Raw genomic sequence first — 19,399 nt, 5'->3', positions numbered from 1 at the left:
GGTGGGGCTGTGGGATTGGGATTGGGATGAGGGATGTGGGATGGGCCGTGGGTTTGGGACAGGCTTGGGTCCCCCAGCGCCACAGCGCTGCTGCCAGCATCTGAACCGTGCCCCCCCCCCCACCAACCCTTCCAGCGCTGCTCCCGGTGCCCCCAGACCCATTGCAGCCCCCCAGAACCGAAGCGAAGGTGGGCCTGTGGCTACTGGGAGGTGCGGGGAGGCTATAGGGGGATATAGGGCTGCTGTAGGGGGCTGTGCAGGGACTGTTAAGGCGTATGGGTCTATAAGGAGCTGAGGGGTACTCTAGGGGGGATCTGGGGCTGTGGTGAGCCATCGGAGGATTTGGGGCTATAGGTGGCTGTGGGGAGGTTATGGGCGGGGGGGTATATAGTCAGGCTGCCCAGGGAGGCTGTGGATTGTCCTTCTCTGGAGATCCTCCAAACCCAGCTGGATGCCTACAGTACAGCCTGCTGTATGGAGCCTGTTTTGCAGAGGGGGGAGGGGTTGGACTCAATGATCTCTAGATGTCCCTTCCAGCCCCTACAGTTCTGTGTTTCTGTGATTGTAATCGTTGCTTCTTGCAGCAGTAGAGTGTTTCAGAAGAGAGAAAAAGATGGTGGCAATGAACTGGCTTTCTGTGGCTGGTAAAGCTGTGCTGAGAACTGGGCTGACTATTGCAACTGAAAATGCGTGCCAAGTCTGCAGACGCAGAGGAATAACTATTCCGTGTTGGTTGAGCTTGTCTAAGGTAGGTGTCCTTGCTAGGTGAGCTTCTGCTTGAAAGCATCAAGTTGTAATTCTAAAAGCAAGGTTGCCAGTTCTTTTTTTACCCAAGTGATTTTTTAGCCGGGAGAGATTGGAGTTGCTGTTTGGTAATGGAAGATGAAGGGAGGAAAAGCAAGTAAAAGACATGCTATGCATAGCCACCACATGCCATGGGCACCGTTGTCCCCCTGCACAAAGGAGGAGCATCTCAGCAAGCTTGGCCTGGGCCGTGGAAGGGATCATACAAACATCTGGACCAACGCGACAGGAGTTAGTTCTGCAGGTTGGTTGTTTTCTGCTGTTTGTCCCACGTCCTGTTGCTCAGTGGTAGATTTGTTGGTGTTCGGTGCTAGCAGGAATGTCCCAGAGCATTTTGGTTTCAGCTGTCGCAATGCTTTGATCCCCTGCTGCTGGGCTGGGGCGTTTGAGGAATGATGCGTGTGCTGATGTCCATCCAGGCTTTGGGGATGAGTCTGCGTAGCAGGGTATGTGTGGCAGGACTGAGGCTTGGGGAGCAGGCCAGGTGGAATCCAGTGTGCTTTGCTGTCGTTCTCAGTGGTTGTTTTTGCTCAGGAGGGCAGGTGGTGAAGCTCATGAAGCAATGCCTGCAGATGGGGTTTGCAGAGCAAGAGGTCCGTCCTGCAGGCCTTGTGTGACACGCATGGAGCTGTAGCGAGGCTGCATCAGTGTAAAACAGCAGAAATGCACGGAGGTGTGAAGGTGAGCGGTGGGCTCCAGTAGTGCAGGAGGGGATGTGCGTGCTCAGGGTTTGGCTGCTTCTGTGTGTGTGTTTTATGTGAGTGTGATGCCATTGCTTGGTCCGTTTGAGTGTATGGAACAAGTGTGCCATCCTTTGTGCTGGAGTCGTGTGCAAGGAGTCCTATGGCTTTGAGAGCTGACTTGAAGCCTGTGGGCATCACGGAGGAATAGGGGTAGGGGATGAGGGGAGGGAAGTTGGGGTAAGAGGAAGAGGCGTAGGGACAGGAACCTCTTTGGCCGATATGATGTCCTGCCGTTCTCTTTTTGGATTAGGAATCTCTGTGTGTTTTTTAGTGAAGAACAAACTCTGTGTTCAGTTGTGAATGAATGAATTCAGGCCTGCTAGTTGGTGTTCTTCTCTACACGGAGCCGCAATTGAAATGGACGCTCCTGGTGTGATGTGCGGCCCCGCCCCGTGTTCTCAGATCCGCCAAGTTGGCAAGGCCTGGCTCTTGGTTGGTGAGCTGTGCCCAGGGTGAGAGACTTGACTCTTGTGGGCTTTGAGACATGTCTTCGAGTTGCACGTTGTGTTATTTCTGTTGGGTTGACCTCTTGAGCTCCAGCCCTAAGTGAGGATCCAAGCAGTAGCGCAGAAGGAATGGTTTAGACTGGAAGTGCAATGCCAAGGGCTGGAGCCAGCCGGAGCAGGGAAGTGATCATCTCCCCGTACTCAGCACTGGTGAGTCCTCACCTTGAGTAGTGTGTTTGGTTCTGGGCCCCTCACTACAAGGGGGCCCCTGAAAGCCTGAAGTGTGTCCAGAGAAGAGCAATGAAGCTGTGAGGGTTGTAGAGCACAAGTCTGATGGGGAGCGGCTGAGGGAAGTGGGATTCGTTAGTGTGGAGAAGAGGAGGCTGAGGGAAGACCACCTCACTCTGTCCAATTACGTGACGAGTGGTTATGTGGAGGTGGGGGTGGTCCTCTTCTCGCATGGAACTAGTGCTAGAACTAGAGGGAATGGCCTCAAGTTACATGAGGGGAGATTGAGGTTGGATGTGAAGAAAAGCTTCTCCCAGTGAGCGGTCAGACGCTGGCAAGGGGCTGCCCAGGGAGGTGATAGAGCTACTGTCCCTGCAGGTGTTCAAGGAACATTGGATGTTGTAGTGAGGGACGTGTCTTAGTGGGAAGGAAATATTGGTGGTAGGTGAGTGGTTGGACTGGATGATCTTGGAGGTCTTTTCCAAGCTTGCTGATGCTGTGACTGTAGGAAAGGCATGTGCTGGGTGAGTGCTTTGCTGGGTGAGCATCCCCCTGCTGGAAAGCAGGCAGCTGTTGTCTTTGCAGACAGCCAGATCCATGGGGATTGGAAGCCTTTGGAACCTGAACCTTGTCTTTCCCGTCTCATGCCCAACAACTCATGTTGTTTGAAAGCAGCACCTTAGAGGCAACCTTGATTTCTCCAGCCTTCTCCGAGCTTTCCTAGAATCCTAGAATCGCTAAGGCTGGAAGAGACCCACAGGATCATCCAGTCCAACCGTTCGCCCTTCACCAATGGTTCCCGCTAAACCACGTCCCTCAACACAACATCCAAACGCTCGTTGAACACCACCAGGGTCGATGACTCCACCACCTCCCTGGGCAGCCCATTCCAGTGCCGGACCACCCTTTCAGACAAGTAGTATTTCCTAGCGTCCAGCCTGAATCTTCCCTGGCGCAGTTTGAAGCCATTCCCTCTAGTCCTATCACTAGTCACCTGAGAGAAGAGGCTGCCCCCCAGCTCACTGCAACCTCCCTTCAGGTAGTTATAGAGAGCAATAAGGTCTCCCCTGAGCCTCCTCTTCTCCAGACTGAACAATCCCAGCTCCTTCAGCCACTCCTCATCAGGCCTGTGCTCCAGAGCCCTCACCAGCTTTGTTGCCCTCCTCTGGACACGCTCCAGGGCCTCGATGTCTTTCTTACAGTGAGGGGCCCAAAACTGGGCACAGTACTCGAGGTGGGGCCTCACCAGTGCTGAGTACAGGGGGACAATCGCGTCCCTATTCCTGCTGGCCACACTATTTCTGATACAAGCCCGGATGCCGTTGGCCTTCTTGGCCGCCTGGGCACACTGCTGGCAGTGTTCAGTCTAGCGTCAATCAACGCCCCCAGGTCCATTTCCTCTACACAGTCTTTCAGGCACTCTGCCCCAAGCCTGTAGCGTTGCCTGGGGTTATTGCGGCCAAAGTGCACTCTTTGTGCCACGAGAGCTCTCCCGCTTCTACCTGCGATGTGAGACCGTATGGAAAGCCCTGCAGATGCCTGGGTAGGTGATGTCCGTTGCTCTTCCTTTCCCCACCAGTGCTGGACATAGTGGGGAACGGGACTGGGGGACATCCCAGCAGCGGGTTCCTACCTCAGCCAAACCGAAGGGCTGTTCTGATCCGTGTATTTGAACTGGAGTGAATCTGATGCCAATTAGAGAAATGAGGGCCTGTGGAAAAAAGGGAGTGTGCTGCATTTTGTGGTGCAAGATGTTCTGGGCACTGCTGCTAACAATGCCCGGAGGCTTCCTTTTTGATGGGGAGAGGCTTAGCAAGGACTTCTTCCATGAAAGGGGTTCATCATCTATTTCCTTGTCATTGACCTTTCCTACTACTGCTTGAGAAATTAATGTTTCTTGCTGTAGGGAATACACATGCACCCTGCACTTGTATCTGCACAAAGAATCTTCTAAGCATCTCTGTACGTGTTTCTTTTTGGCACTGGGATGGAGCTGTGTGGAAGACAGACTTGGATGAACCTTCAGTCAGGTGCAGATGTCACGCTGACAGCAGCAGTAGAGAGGCAAATTTCATAGGGTTGCATGCTTTTTTTTTTTTCTTTTGTTTCAGTGATAACCGTGGAAGCATACAAGCGTTACCCAGACAAAATGAGCGTTTGTCACCTGGGCTTTCTACAAATGACATAGGCAGGGGAAGTCAGCATGGGAAGCATCCTGTGAGAGCCCTGCAAAAGAATGATGAGAGTTCCCCTGGTGGCCTCCTTTGGCAATCTCAGGTCTCTGTAAGCTCTCAAGCTGTGTCGTAAGTCCTCCCATGGTGCTGACTCAGCTCTCCCTGTCTTTGGTGCTGGAGAGCTGGACTTCAACTCCTTCCTGTTTTCCTGCCTATCTGCTCCCTGCTTTGCCCATGGCCCAAGGAGCCTTTTATTCCTCGCCCCCAGACTTGCACGTGTGGATAAGAGCATCTGCTTATGTGCGCTTCTTTTCTGCTTGTGGTGACAGGCTGAGCGACAGCTCCCAGCCGAGCTTGTGCTTAGCGAGACACAGAGTAGCTGGAGATGGAGTTCTCTGTGTCACTAAAGCATGAGCTTGATGGCTGCCGTGAGCCAAAGCATCAGAGTTTGTGTGTTTGATTTCTGTGTTGGGCTGAGCGGGTAGAGCAGGGCAAGGGGGCTGATTTGGACATGCTGCTTTCCAAATACGGTGCTGTTTGCGTGGCAGTGCTTCTGGCGTTGCAAATTGTGTCAGATGTCACTGAATTCCTTGGAATCTGCTGAGTTGACTTGTGCAGGTTTCATTCTGGAGCTGAACCCTTCCTGGCCGCTTCTGTGCATAGCCATGGCCTTTGCTTCTTTCTTGCGTTTTTTTTCTTTGTTGCGTTTGGCACTGTGCAAGCCGTGAATTGCCACGGAAGAGCTGGAAGTGCTCTGGAGTTGTGGGGGACAAACTGCCAAGAAACAAGGTGCAGCTTCAAAGCCCTGAACTTTGGAGAGATGAGAGATGCACAGCGCTCTGCCTGGTGCAGGACATGATGCGCTCTGCAAGGCGCTTTCCATGAAGACCTCAGATCTGCGCTCAAACTGCATCCAAAGCAACCCAATGCCCTGTGCTTGTTGTACCCAGAGGTATCGGTGCCAGGAGTTGCTGCTGTGTTTGCAATGACATTGTGTCGGCAGGGTGATGTTAATGGGGTACAATGCCCTCAGTCATTCAAAGCATCCTTGCAGATGTTCCTAGTGAGGGGCATGTTTCATTGACACCATAGGTTGTTTTCTGGAAAATGAAAGAGTGGGCTTGCGTACCTCCAGATGGTTTTCATTTCCTGCTGAGCCCAGTGCACTTCACGTCTGCTGCCATTGCTCCACGGCCCTGTTGTGGTTTAAGCCGGTGGGTGGCTCAGCACCACACAGTCCTTTGCTTACTGCCCCCTTCCCAGTGGGATGGGGGAGAGAATTATGGGGGAAAAAAAAAAAAAAAAGAAAAAAAAGGTGGAACTTGTGTGTTGAGAGAAATCTCTTTCCAAAAGTAGAGAAAAGGACAGAGGTAATGGATACATACATATATATATAAATATATATATATATATATATATAATATATACATATATACACATATATATGCATATATGTATATATATCTATGTATGGATGTATATAACAAGTGATGTAGAAGCAGTGGCTCAGCACCTCCCAACCAATGGCCAAGCAGAGGAAGAGAGTGAGATGAACTCCCAGGCCCTTCAAAGCCCCTTCCACTTGATGTCATGTGGTATGGAATATCCCTTTGGCCCGTTGACGGCAGCTGTCCTAATTTGGTTTCCTCCCAGCTCCTTCTTGAGAGCTTTGCTGAGAACGGCCTTGGCTCTGTACAAGGCTGCTTATCAGAAACTCTAAACGTCAGAGTGTTATCACAGTTGTAGCATCATAGCAGACATTGAAGAAAAATCGATCCCACCTGAGACTAAGACAGCCCCCCAGGGTCTGTGCAGCGAGCCATGTGGGGCTGCAGGTCGTGCATTTCCCTGGCAGCATTGGCCAGGGGTGCTGGGGAGGTTTGTGTGCTCAGCCTGGGCATGGCGCTGCTGTGCCTGTCAACACAGCATGCTCCGTGCTCTCCAAGCAGCAGAAGAGCGTTTCATGAACAAGGGGCCGTAATATTTACTGGAACCAGATGCATTTGTGTCTCTGAGGCTGGGTTTACCCAACAGGCTCTTTTCGAAGGAGCCGTTTTGATTCCCTTTGTACGTGTGCGAGCGCGGAAGCGTTTTTCCTCCTAGTGTTCTGTCCCACGGTATTATTCTTGGTTGGCAGAAGGAGCAGGTGGATTCAGCAGCAGTAGATTCTGTTGGTTTCCAATATGCTGCTTCATCCCTGGAGGTCGCTGCTGCACAGAAGAGTACAGGCATGTTTATCCCAGGGCTGCTGTAAAGGGGAGCCCGGTTGGTGTAGCAGTGAGCAGCAGCTAACGGGCTGTGCAGAGGAGGGCTTTGCAGAAGGAGCAGGAGTGCCTGCGTCCATCTGTATCCTCGGATGCGTTCTGGCAGTGAGGCAGCAGCTGTGGCCACAGGGACTGAATGCAGACTTGGCTTGGGGCTGCCACGTGGCGCTTACTAGCCCGCTAGTATACCTGGCAAAGTACAGCCACCCTGCACCCACGGCAAGCGTTTGTCTTAGTGTCATGTTTCATGCTGTCTTGTGAAGCTCAGGCACTGGGGGCAGCTTCCCCCCAAAGAAAAGGAGGAGGAAATGAGGTCGTCGTGGAAGCCAAAAGGCAAAAATGCACTCGGGAAAGAAATTGGCCAAGCAGTCTGGTAGCTGTGCTGTGTTTCTCTTCCTTTATTTCCATGCAGGTGAAAGAGATGGCTGCTCTAAGCCGCCCTTGAAGGCGCAAAGAAGGACCCTAGTGTGGATTTGCCATCGGCCCAGCAAGAGGCTCAACAGCACCGAGCGCCGGGTCCCCTGCACTTTGGTCATGCCAACCCCATGCCAGCTTCTCCAGGATTTGGCTGAGATAGAATTCCAACCACCAACGGATTTCTCGAACGCTGGGGTGCCCTTTTGGAATCCTATGGTCTTGTGACGTGGTCTTGCCTCCCCACCTTGCCCATCCATGGTGGAGCAGCCGGGTGGCCCTTAGTGATGTCACAAGCGGCTAGAATGAGGGGAGGAGCAGCGCGTGCTGCTTCCCTTCATTGGAGCGCTTGAGCTCAGCGTGAGTACGTGGCTTGTTGCACTTGTGCATCGAGTGAGTCTGTTTGTCTTCAGCCCGTCTTGCGCAGCGTCTTGTAGGTAAGCTGAGCCGGTGCGGGATAGACGGGTGGGCTCAAAGGCTTGAGAAGTGCTGGCTGGCAGAGCTCCTAGGATCATATTGCTTAGTCTGGACTGTCAGACGCCATTTTCCCCCAGGCCATCCATTCCAAAGCCGTCCATCCATCAAGGTGGCATTTGTCCCACGGTTTTTCCCTCGCCTTCCTTGCTAAATTGTGCAGGCTCACTGACCTGCTCTTTCTCTGTCCCCTCCCCACCCTCCGCCTGCTCCCTTGGTGCAGCTTTTGCTCGCGGAAGATCAGAGCAAAGTGACAAGGACCGGCTGCGGGTTTGAGGATCTTCTTCTCCCTTGTTCTGATCTCTTGCCAGGTACGTGCCATGCTTTGTATTGCCACATGGTTCAGCAGCCCGTGTTTAGTCGCACCGTGTGTAGTAACACAGGCTCGTCCAGCTGGGATGCGGCACTGGTCACGCGTGGGTTTTTTCCACTTCCCCTCCAGCTCAGCCCTCGGCAGGATGCTGCCTGTAGTGCTGGGAGCAGCTAGTGTGAAGGAAAGCAATCCCTTAGGCAAAGAGCCCTAGGCGCAGTTTGTGCAGAGCTGCACAGCATGAGCCAGGGGCACAAGCGTGCATGCTTTGGCTGTGGGAGTGTGCCCGACAGCTGTAGGGAGCACAGCGGGCATGCAGGCAGAGGAAATGCGTGGGCAAGGCTGTCCCGTTTGAATAGACTGCACAGAGTGGTTGTTTGTAGAACACCTGCCTCCGCCAGTGGGCAACTGAGAGTAGTTCTGAAGAAGACTCTCAATCCAGTGCTGTGTGAACACAGCAAATGTGTTTCTTTTCTGTTGCAGCTTGTCGCGCCTGCTGTGATGGGCATTGCGAGCAGCGAGATCAGCTGTGGGCCTGACCTGGCATGGACGGAGGTACAGTGTGAAGCTGTGATTGGTCTTTGTTCCCTGACTTGAACCAGCAGTGTGAGCCACCGGTGTGCTCTCCTGCTTTTCAAGAGAGAGAGAGCATCCTTCCGGCTCTCTTGGTGTCACTGAAGAGCTGCCTTGAAAGCTTCATTTCCTTGCTAGTGGCATGTAGACGGCACCCTGCAATCCTCCTTGTTTGTCCTCAGCTCCTCACCGTGGCCTGTGCTCTCTGTTTCAGCCTGAGAACCAGGGGAAGCCCTTGCTGGTGCATGAGGAGCCATCTCTTAATATTCCGGCTATTGCTGCTGGCCATGTTATTAAGAGATACGTTGCCCAGGCAGCGGATGAGCTCTCCTTGGAGGTAAGCAGTTAAAGGCGTTCCTTGTTGTCACGGCCAGAAGAGTCTACCGTGTGAATGCATCAGGAATATTCTCCGACACCTTCAGAACGCCCTGTGAGGCGAAGCCCAGAAGATGCAGGTCCAGATAGGACTTGCACTGGGTTGGATGCAGGGAGGAGTTCAGCCATGTGTAAAGGACGGTTTGATTTGGCATGCTTGCACTGTATTCTGTCTGGTGTGCAAGGCAGTGACTCTTGTACGTGCCAGTTCAGCTTTCCGACGGGAAATGCCTGAAGAGCTGCCCCGGTGCAATTGCTCTCAAGCTGTGCGCTATTTGGCAGTGCAGAAGAAGGGCGTCATTTCAGCTGTGCTTTCCTCGCAGCTGTGCTGAAGCTGGGATTGATGTTGCAATGTCTTGCAGGTGGGAGACCTGGTGTGCATTCTTGCTATGCCAGCAAAGGAGCTGAGCCCCTGGTGGAGAGGCAAGCGTGGCTTTCAGGTAGGCACAAGCTTCAGACTTGCGGGCGCAATGGCAGTCAAGTCAGGAAGGTCAGCTTCGAGCTGCTCGGCCTGCACAGGGTGGCTTCTGGACGTAAACAGTTTCCCTGTGTCGGTGTCAGCGGCCTTTCCCTTTGGCTCTGGGCTTGGGTAGGAAAGCATCTCCTCATGTGACTTAGAAGCAAGAGCCTCTCCTGCTCACTGCACAGTCAGGAGTTGACCATGTCTGTCCTTTGTACAAGCACGGAGGACAGAGCCATCTTCTGCGGAACCAAGTCTTGGTTTTGTAGGTCTTTTGGCTGCAAATGTGGAATGAGGGTTCCTTTTCTGCAGGCCATTCTTTCTTGGTTTAACGGCGGAGGCCTGAGAAGTGCTGCATTCAGTCTTCCATCTCTCTTCTTGTTCTTGTTCCAGGTGGGATTTTTCCCTGGTGAGTGCGTGGAGCTCATCAACGGAAAAATTCCTGAGGCCCTCATCGATTCAGCACCAAAGCCAGGTACGGATGTTACATGTGATGGCGCGGGGAAGTCAAAGGGAGTCGTCTTCTGGGTGTGTTCCGTGTTGAATAGCTCCTTTATCCATCCCACGTTATCCTCTGTGTTGATGATCCTTCATGCATCCCACGGGGCATACGGCTGCTGTTTTGTAGGCAGTGAGAATGAGGGCTTGGGCAAATGATAGGATCCTCGTAGAATGGCTTGGGATGGAAGGGACCTCAAGGATCATCAAGCTCCAAGCCCCGTGCCTCAGGCTGGGCTGCCAACCTCCACTTTGAATGCCAGACTAGACCAGGCTGCCCAGGGCCCCATCCAACGTGGCCTTGGACTCCTCCAGGGACGGGGAAAATCCGCTGTTGTATGTACTTGTTGGCAATGTTCTTCCCGCTTTTACGTGCTCTGTAGAATGTGTGACGCTCAGCCTGGTCCCGCTGAGCCCAACGTGAAATGAACTGGTTTCTTCCTTGTGTTGCACAGTGCCAAAGAAGCGCGGCAAGCTCATCAGCTTCCTTCGTTCCTTGGTGAAGGCCCGCCCAAAGGAACCGAAGCAGCGGGAGATAAAGAAGGAAGGGGTGTTTGGCTGTGACCTGGGAGAGCATCTTCTCCACTCTGGCCGTGACGGTAAAGAACAGCCCGTTCCTGAGAGCTTCCTCTGTTGGGCATGTAAAGATGAAAGGGAGATCATCTCTGGCAAGGGGCAGGTTGATAGCGGTGGAGAAAGGTGAGGTGGGAGTTGATGGCTGAAAGGTAAGCTGAGGCTAATGCTCATAGGAGAGCAGCCCACTTGTATTTGCTTAAAGCAAAAGGTGTAAGCCAATGCCACGCTAGCCTGAAAACAAAGGCAGCCTTTTGGCCCAAGAGAGTGTACCGCGTCAGTTTCCTAGCTCTTCTGGACATGAGGTTTCACGCCTCCATTGCGGTGGGAGCTGTGACGGGACTTGCAGTGTCTCTGGCTTCCCCAGAATTACTTTCTGCAGGCTGATTGGCAGGTCCTGGCATTTCTGGAAAGCCAAGAGCAGGTCTGTGTCCAGTTTCCTCCCCGGCTCCTGCCTGTCAGAGACGTCTGTGCCGGCTTTCTTTCTCCTCTAAGGAGGAGGCATGCAGTAGCGCGGCTGGGCTTAGTGGATGGGACGTGACAGGAGCAGCGGCTGAAGCAGGACTTGAATCAGGAGCTCAGCTAACCGCTGGCACTTGTTCCGTAGTCCCCCAGGTCCTGCAGAGCTGCGCTGAGTTCATTGAGCAGCACGGCGTGGTGCAGGGGATCTACCGCCTGTCCGGCGTGGCGTCCAAGATCCAGAAGCTACGGTAAGAGTGCTGCGACTGACACAGCTGTCAGTAGGGGCACGTGCCATGCTGCGGGCGTTCCGAGGCCTGCGCTGTGGGGCAGCTGTGTGCAGGCAGCGTGCGCTCAGCAGTGGTGCGCCAGGCTTGTGTCTGTTTGATAGGAACACGGGGCGTTGAGTAGACTTGCTGGGGCAGGAAGTTCTCCTTCAGTCCTTGAGAGCATTGGAAGGCTGTGGGGGACTGCGGCGTCAGCTCTCATTCCCGTTTCCTCTTGTTGGCAGAGCCCTTTGGAGCAGCCCGCACTCCTTCTTGCTGCTCTGGGCTCCTGGCATGTGATTGTGGAGTAGGCAGCCAGTTGTCAGAGCGTTTCTTTTCTCCTGTGAATCAGGAGCCCCTTCCTTTTCTCGACTGTATCGTGTATTGCTTTGGACTTGTCTTCCTCTTTCTCAAAGCCCAGTGTTTTTGTGTCCTTCTCTCCAGCCACGAATTTGAGTCTGAGCAGATTCCGGAGCTAAGCGTCCGTGACGTTCACAGCGTGAGCTCCCTGTGCAAGATGTACTTCAGGGAGCTCCCGACCCCTCTGCTGACCGAGCAGCTGTATGGCAAGTTCTCGGTAAGCACAAGGCAATGGCTTTCATGTCCCTCTTCCCTGGGCCTCTTGGCATGGCCTGTCACATACACACACGCCTGCGCACCTCGTGGTCTTTTTTTCTGATTTTCTGTTAGCTCCATGAGGTAGACTCGCATGTCTTTGCCACATCCTGAGCATACTGATGCCACTTTTGATGCTCCCAGGAGATGGTCATTTCCATATTCACAATGCTTTGCGAGGAGCTGAGGTGCACAATCCGTCAGGCTGTAAAGCAGCCCAGTGCTTGGACTGCTTGGCCTCGATGGCACCAGCTGCGTGCCGCTGTGTTCCCCGGATTTTCTGCCTGTTGGAAGGCATAAAATCCGCCTCAGTGCTGAGCAACAGCGTTCTGTCTTCATAGTTGCCGAGCCTGTGGCAGGTATCTCTACTGATGTGTGTCTAAATCCCTCTCTGCTTTCTTCCAGGATGCTGTTTGTGCCGCTACAGATGAGGAGCGGTTGCTCAGAATGCAGGAGGTCATCCAGCAGCTGCCCGCGCCTCACTACAGGTCAGAAAACTGCTGCCCTGAGTGTGGTGAGCTCAGCCCTGCTGCATTTCAGAGGGCGATGATGCGATGGCAGGCTTTGTCTCACGCTCGCAACATGATGCCTGTGTGTGTTGAAGTGGTTGCTGGCTCCGTGGGGTTGATGGATTGGGTCAGTTCATTGGCACGGGGGCACGGCTGGTGCAGCTGATGGCTGCGTCTGTGCTGTGCTGGGGCTTGGTGCTGCAGCGTGGCACCTGGGAAAGCTTGATCTACTTCCTATTCCGTAGCAAGAGCAAGAACTGGCGTGTCTTGAGGTTTGTTTTGTGAATTGCAGCACAGCGTGCTCACTGGTGCTGAAGGTTTGCCTCTTGCTTTCCAGGACACTGGAGTACCTGGTGAGGCACTTGGCTTGTCTCGCTGGGAGCTGCTCTGCCACAAAGATGCCCGCTAAGAACTTAGCGATTGTGTGGGCTCCCAACCTCTTCAGGTAAACTTCTTTTTCCGTTTCAGCACAAGGCTTAGATCTGTTCTCCCCACGGGCACACTTTCTAGAGGAGGACAATTTCTGCTCTCTTGTTTTTGTCAAATGGGGCTGGTGTGTCCTTGATCATGCAGGAGAATTTCTTCAGTGGCATCACTGATTGCCCACTGCGGAAGTCTCCAGAACCCAATTGGACAGCTTGCGGCTGGCAAAATCCAGACGTGGGGAAATGATCTGGGATCCATGACTTCTCCAATCTGCCTTTTCTGCAGATCCCAGCAGAACGAGTCTGCCTGCGCCAGCGGAAGAGCTGCCTGCATGGAACTGCAGAGGCAGTCAGATGTGGTGGAGTACATCATCAGCCACACAGACGTCCTCTTCTGCTCCACATCCACATCAGGCATCGGAGATGGAGCAGGTGAGCGTCTTCCTGCATGAGCTTTGACTTGATCAGACACCTTGATCAAATGCAGGCCTTCTCCAAGATGGCTGAAATACGCTTTTACTATCGAGGGGCCAGCAGGCTTGTGGCCGTAGATTAGAATATGGCACCCTGTGGCTGGATGCTGAGAGTGCCCAAGCCCAAACGTGAGAAGGAGAAAACCGTCCCTGCCATGATGATGTTTTGCATGCGGGTGAAGCTTGATGAAAGCGTGGCAGCAAAGCTTTCTGAGTTCCCTGCCCCCCTCTTCTTGGGTTTTTGTTTGCTTGTTACAATATAGTGAGCTGCTCTGAACGATGACTGTGTCCTTTGCCATAAACATACCTCTAACCACACGGTTCTTTGGACCTCCTCTTCTTCCAGTGGCTCGGATAAGCAAGTCTGAGAAGCGGGCAGCACCTCCCCCAGATGTGTGATGGCTGTGCTGCTGCTTTCTGATCCTCCCTCTTAGCTGTGGTCTTCCCTTCCCTTGCAGGGCACAGTTCTCCATCAGGGCCCAAGTCTGTGCGGGTGTCTTCTCCCGCCACCAGGCTGCTCAGCGTGGAGGAGGCACAGGCACAGAGGCGAGGCCACAGCAGCTCTCCCGCTCTGACACACTGCAGGGACATCGAAGTGGAAGAAGGCCGCACAGGTGCAGCGGGTAAATTCCACACAGTCATCGACTTTCCGTCTGAAAGGTAAAGAGGACTTTCTTTCCCAGCACCTTCCTATCAGGCGTGGTTGGGTGGGCTTTTGTGGGCTTTTCTCCACTACTGCTAGTGCAAAAACTTGCAGAAGCTACGTGACGTTAATGGTGCGTGTGGTGTTGTACTCCGTCTCCGCTCCCTTTGGACTCTGACATTCAACTCACACACAGTTGCCCGACGGGCTCAGTTTAGCCACCAAAGGGGGCCTACTACTAATGTAAGTGACAGAGATGCTTTTGAACTTCCTCCATGGCTGCACGGTTCCTCAGAAAGCAGTTACGCCTGCCAGCTCAATCAAAGCCATCCCTTCGCTGCTGTCCTGGACAGCTGTGCAGCCTTGGCTCGCATGCTCTGCATCTTGCTTGACATGGCTGAGGGGGAATGTAGCCAGCAAGACTCCAGGGCTGAGCTCTAGGAATGGCACCATCCTCAGCTGTGTGAAACGGAGCGAATTTCTAAGCTGTGTTCAGCAGAAGCCAGGCAGTGCTAGGAACCAGCAAGTGTTGGCAAGAGCTCAGGGCAGCTCTTCCCTCACCCTGCACCATGCACGACTCACGCCAGTCGCTGTTTTCTCTCTCCAGACCAAGCAAGATGAAGGAACCAGCAGCTGGCAGTTGGTGTTCCTGCTTCAGGCCGGGAAAGCCATCCTCTGCGGCCAAATGCCAACTGCAGCGCGATGCCAGGGAGCCCTCGGAAACAGAGGTGGTGGTCCTGGCAGGTAAGGGTGCACATCCAGCTGTCAAAACACTGCTTGTCAGCGCCATCGAATTCATGCTTGCAGTGGGCTTGTTCCTCCTCCTAGCATTCAAGCCCGTGCCTAACATCTTCAGTTCAGCCCTGTCTTTCTTTCCCAAATGAGTCTCTTGTGAAGTCATGATCTGGACCTGCCGGAGCACACCCCTCTCGTGCCTTTCCCCGAGTAGTTTTGGAAAGAGACAGGAGATGGGCACCACTGCAGTATGTCTCAGAATGATTCCTTCTGTCACTTAGGATGGAAGGAAGAGTACCTTTGTGGCTCCGTGTTGCCTCTGTATCAGCAGGCACACGTTTAAACTGTGTAACACTGCAACAGGGTGAAGGCTTTCTGCGAGGGCTTTGGAGTCCAAACAAAAGAGAAAGACAAACAACAAAAGCGCAACAGTTCCTTTCGAGACAGTGCTCCTACTGTTGCTATTGTCCTATTGGCTTTGTCCTGCTGCCACTACATAAGCAAATCTCAAGAACCACTCTCATCATTCAGCTTGTGCAAGTTTGCCACTAACGCCTGTGTATCTACTCCTTCCTAGGTGAATCGAGCCCTCGTCCACGCAGAAGAGCCAGAGCGTATAGCGATGGTTCACTGTGTGCTTCCATCAGTGCAGAGCTGCTAGGAAGCACGAATCGCTGCAGCTCGGATGATAGCCTTCCATACAACACCAGTGATGGAATGAAGGTGCTCATCCAAGTGGAAGCCCTCATCTCTCCCAGCTGTGCTGAAGACGCTGACCTGAGCCTGCCAGAAACAACGGTCACCGAGCTGGACTGTGACGGGGCGCCATTGCAGTGCAGCCCAGCCCAAGCCCAGCCCGAGTGCCCCGACAGCAGCAGCTCCACGCAGGATCAGGTCAGCGTCAGCGAGGAGGAGCCGAGCCTTGTGGAGGGGGACTTAGAATCGGAGCTCCAGTCCCAGGCACCGGGCAGCAGCACGAGCTCTGAGCTCCTGCCTCCTTCACAAGAGAGGATGAATGCCATGTGTCCACCGGACCTCTCACGCCCTCCTGGCTTTTAATGAATAAATGCACGCTGGTGCTGGATCAACGCCTTGACTGCCTTCTGAGTCTTCATTCACAGGGATTGGGATGGATGCAAGCAACAGCAAGGCAGCTCATCTTGCAAGGCTATGGCTGTGGGCTGTGCGTGCAGCAGAGCTGCGGCTTTGTTCCCGTTTTGTCTGGCTGTGGGATGCCTGCAACGAGAGCTGTGCTCCCATTGTGTATGGTAGCAAATAATCTCGAGCGTCCTGGCTGCTGCTCATGATCGTGCGCAGCTTGCTGGCTGTGGCTTTGTGATGCTTTTGAGTGAGGGCTTTTGGATGCTCTTGGATGCCTCAGCTGCTCCCCGACAGCTCTCTCTCCTCTCTCCCGCCGTGTCCGTTGGTGGCTGCCAGCTACGAGCCGGTCCTGCAGAGCATCTCCAGCCCTGCTGTCAGCATCACCACCCAGCTGGGGCAGGAGGAGCTCCCCGTGAGCAGCATCTGCCCGTCCCCCGACGTGTCATTGGTCAGCGGCAGCTCTGTCCCTCCCCCGGGCTCTCATTGGTCAGCGGCAGTTCTGTCCCTCCCCCGTCGTCTCATTGGTCAGCGGCAACTGTGTCCCTCCCCCGACGTCTCATTGGTCAGCGGCAGCATCTGTCCCTCCCCCGGCCTCTCATTGGTCAGCGGCAGCTCCGCCGGCTCCCATTGGCTGAGCCGCCGTGCGCGGGAGCGGCCGTTGGGAGCCGGCAGTTGCAGGCACGGCTCTCCTTAGCGAAGCGCCGCGCCGACAGCCCGGGCCGCCCCGCAGGAAAGCGCGGCGTCAGCCGGAGCTGTCCGGGCAGCACCGAGCCGGAAGCCGCGGCAGAACGGGAGCGAGTGCCGAGGACAGCTCCGCCGGAGGTGTGCGGGAGAACGGGAGCGAGGGAGCGAGAGAGCGAGAGGGGCCCTGCGCGGTCCCCCCAAGGACACTGCCCTCCCCTCCCCCGTGGAACCCCCGTGGGGTGGGGCTGTGGGATTGGGATTGGGATGAGGGATGTGGGATGGGCCGTGGGTTTGGGACAGGCTCGGGTCCCCCAGCGCCACAGCGCTGCTGCCAGCATCTGAACCGTGCCCCCCCCCCCACCAACCCTTCCAGCGCTGCTCCCGGTGCCCCCAGACCCATTGCAGCCCCCCAGAACCGAAGCGAAGGTGGGCCTGTGGCTACTGGGAGGTGCGGGGAGGCTATAGGGGGATATAGGGCTGCTGTAGGGGGCTGTGCAGGGACTGTTAAGGCGTATGGGTCTATAAGGAGCTGAGGGGTACTCTAGGGGGGATCTGGGGCTGTGGTGAGCCATCGGAGGATTTGGGGCTATAGGTGGCTGTGGGGAGGTTATGGGCGGGGGGGTATATAGTCAGGCTGCCCAGGGAGGCTGTGGATTGTCCTTCTCTGGAGATCCTCCAAACCCAGCTGGATGCCTACAGTACAGCCTGCTGTATGGAGCCTGTTTTGCAGAGGGGGGAGGGGTTGGACTCAATGATCTCTAGATGTCCCTTCCAGCCCCTACAGTTCTGTGTTTCTGTGATTGTAATCGTTGCTTCTTGCAGCAGTAGAGTGTTTCAGAAGAGAGAAAAAGATGGTGGCAATGAACTGGCTTTCTGTGGCTGGTAAAGCTGTGCTGAGAACTGGGCTGACTATTGCAACTGAAAATGCGTGCCAAGTCTGCAGACGCAGAGGAATAACTATTCCGTGTTGGTTGAGCTTGTCTAAGGTAGGTGTCCTTGCTAGGTGAGCTTCTGCTTGAAAGCATCAAGTTGTAATTCTAAAAGCAAGGTGGCCAGTTCTTTTTTTACCCAAGTGATTTTTTAGCCGGGAGAGATTGGAGTTGCTGTTTGGTAATGGAAGATGAAGGGAGGAAAAGCAAGTAAAAGACATGCTATGCATAGCCACCACATGCCATGGGCACCGTTGTCCCCTGCACAAAGGAGGAGCATCTCAGCAAGCTTGGCCTGGGCCGTGGAAGGGATCATACAAACATCTGGACCAACGCGACAGGAGTTAGTTCTGCAGGTTGGTTGTTTTCTGCTGTTTGTCCCACGTCCTGTTGCTCAGTGGTAGATTTGTTGGTGTTCGGTGCTAGCAGGAATGTCCCAGAGCATTTTGGTTTCAGCTGTCGCAATGCTTTGATCCCCTGCTGCTGGGCTGGGGCGTTTGAGGAATGATGCGTGTGCTGATGTCCATCCAGGCTTTGGGGATGAGTCTGCGTAGCAGGGTATGTGTGGCAGGACTGAGGCTTGGGGAGCAGGCCAGGTGGAATCCAGTGTGCTTTGCTGTCGTTCTCAGTGGTTGTTTTTGCTCAGGAGGGCAGGTGGTGAAGCTCATGAAGCAATGCCTGCAGATGGGGTTTGCAGAGCAAGAGGTCCGTCCTGCAGGCCTTGTGTGACACGCATGGAGCTGTAGCGAGGCTGCATCAGTGTAAAACAGCAGAAATGCACGGAGGTGTGAAGGTGAGCGGTGGGCTCCAGTAGTGCAGGAGGGGATGTGCGTGCTCAGGGTTTGGCTGCTTCTGTGTGTGTGTTTTATGTGAGTGTGATGCCATTGCTTGGTCCGTTTGAGTGTATGGAACAAGTGTGCCATCCTTTGTGCTGGAGTCGTGTGCAAGGAGTCCTATGGCTTTGAGAGCTGACTTGAAGCCTGTGGGCATCACGGAGGAATAGGGGTAGGGGATGAGGGGAGGGAAGTTGGGGTAAGAGGAAGAGGCGTAGGGACAGGAACCTCTTTGGCCGATATGATGTCCTGCCGTTCTCTTTTTGGATTAGGAATCTCTGTGTGTTTTTTAGTGAAGAACAAACTCTGTGTTCAGTTGTGAATGAATGAATTCAGGCCTGCTAGTTGGTGTTCTTCTCTACACGGAGCCGCAATTGAAATGGACGCTCCTGGTGTGATGTGCGGCCCCGCCCCGTGTTCTCAGATCCGCCAAGTTGGCAAGGCCTGGCTCTTGGTTGGTGAGCTGTGCCCAGGGTGAGAGACTTGACTCTTGTGGGCTTTGAGACATGTCTTCGAGTTGCACGTTGTGTTATTTCTGTTGGGTTGACCTCTTGAGCTCCAGCCCTAAGTGAGGATCCAAGCAGTAGCGCAGAAGGAATGGTTTAGACTGGAAGTGCAATGCCAAGGGCTGGAGCCAGCCGGAGCAGGGAAGTGATCATCTCCCCGTACTCAGCACTGGTGAGTCCTCACCTTGAGTAGTGTGTTTGGTTCTGGGCCCCTCACTACAAGGGGGCCCCTGAAAGCCTGAAGTGTGTCCAGAGAAGAGCAATGAAGCTGTGAGGGTTGTAGAGCACAAGTCTGATGGGGAGCGGCTGAGGGAAGTGGGATTCGTTAGTGTGGAGAAGAGGAGGCTGAGGGAAGACCACCTCACTCTGTCCAATTACGTGACGAGTGGTTATGTGGAGGTGGGGGTGGTCCTCTTCTCGCATGGAACTAGTGCTAGAACTAGAGGGAATGGCCTCAAGTTACATGAGGGGAGATTGAGGTTGGATGTGAAGAAAAGCTTCTCCCAGTGAGCGGTCAGACGCTGCAAGGGGCTGCCCAGGGAGGTGATAGAGCTACTGTCCCTGCAGGTGTTCAAGGAACATTGGATGTTGTAGTGAGGGACGTGTCTTAGTGGGAAGGAAATATTGGTGGTAGGTGAGTGGTTGGACTGGATGATCTTGGAGGTCTTTTCCAAGCTTGCTGATGCTGTGACTGTAGGAAAGGCATGTGCTGGGTGAGTGCTTTGCTGGGTGAGCATCCCCCTGCTGGAAAGCAGGCAGCTGTTGTCTTTGCAGACAGCCAGATCCATGGGGATTGGAAGCCTTTGGAACCTGAACCTTGTCTTTCCCGTCTCATGCCCAACAACTCATGTTGTTTGAAAGCAGCACCTTAGAGGCAACCTTGAT

The 19,399-nt window shown here is 54.1% G+C and overlaps 2 protein-coding genes and 2 long non-coding RNA genes across 7 annotated transcripts; all 4 read left to right on the top strand.

Moving 5' to 3' along the window:
• Window positions 1–873: 873 nt before the first annotated feature.
• LOC121107340 lies at window positions 874–2,274 on the top strand. Of its 3 annotated transcripts, none has more exons than XR_005841289.1 (3): window positions 874–1,048; window positions 1,149–1,250; window positions 1,347–2,274. It is a non-coding gene; the product is annotated as an uncharacterized LOC121107340 (long non-coding RNA). The 3 variants fall into 3 exon arrangements; XR_005841288.1 differs by having other exon boundaries at window positions 1,339–2,274; XR_005841290.1 differs by having other exon boundaries at window positions 1,122–1,250; window positions 1,339–2,274.
• An 8,449-nt stretch (window positions 2,275–10,723) lies between these two features.
• On the top strand, window positions 10,724–12,141 carry LOC121107679 (rho GTPase-activating protein 33-like; the record flags this gene model as incomplete). Its single annotated transcript, XM_040653273.1, has 3 exons — window positions 10,724–11,046; window positions 11,506–11,638; window positions 12,082–12,141. Coding segments are annotated over 3 exons (516 nt in total), but the record flags the coding sequence as incomplete, so codon positions are not given.
• Window positions 12,142–12,164: 23 nt separating this feature from the next.
• Window positions 12,165–15,549, top strand: LOC107049364 (rho GTPase-activating protein 32-like). The gene is made up of 5 exons (XM_025146982.3): window positions 12,165–12,630; window positions 12,897–13,042; window positions 13,542–13,743; window positions 14,334–14,470; window positions 15,039–15,549. The coding sequence occupies exons 1-5, from the start codon at window positions 12,584–12,586 to the stop codon at window positions 15,518–15,520; spliced, it is 1,014 nt and encodes a 337-aa protein (XP_025002750.2). The 5' UTR covers window positions 12,165–12,583; the 3' UTR covers window positions 15,521–15,549.
• A 1,886-nt stretch (window positions 15,550–17,435) lies between these two features.
• LOC112531609 lies at window positions 17,436–18,757 on the top strand. 2 transcript variants are annotated; one of them, XR_005841272.2, is made up of 3 exons: window positions 17,436–17,531; window positions 17,632–17,733; window positions 17,822–18,757. It is a non-coding gene; the product is annotated as an uncharacterized LOC112531609 (long non-coding RNA). The 2 variants fall into 2 exon arrangements; XR_005841274.2 differs by having other exon boundaries at window positions 17,605–17,733.
• The last annotated feature ends 642 nt before the right edge of the window (window positions 18,758–19,399 follow it).

Source organism: Gallus gallus, chromosome 1, assembly GCF_016699485.2.
Source record: "Gallus gallus isolate bGalGal1 chromosome 1, bGalGal1.mat.broiler.GRCg7b, whole genome shotgun sequence".
In the NCBI taxonomy this organism is placed as follows: Eukaryota; Metazoa; Chordata; class Aves; order Galliformes; family Phasianidae; genus Gallus; species Gallus gallus.
Note: the sequence above shows the minus strand (reverse complement) of the source record. Positions and strands in the feature narration are given on the sequence as shown.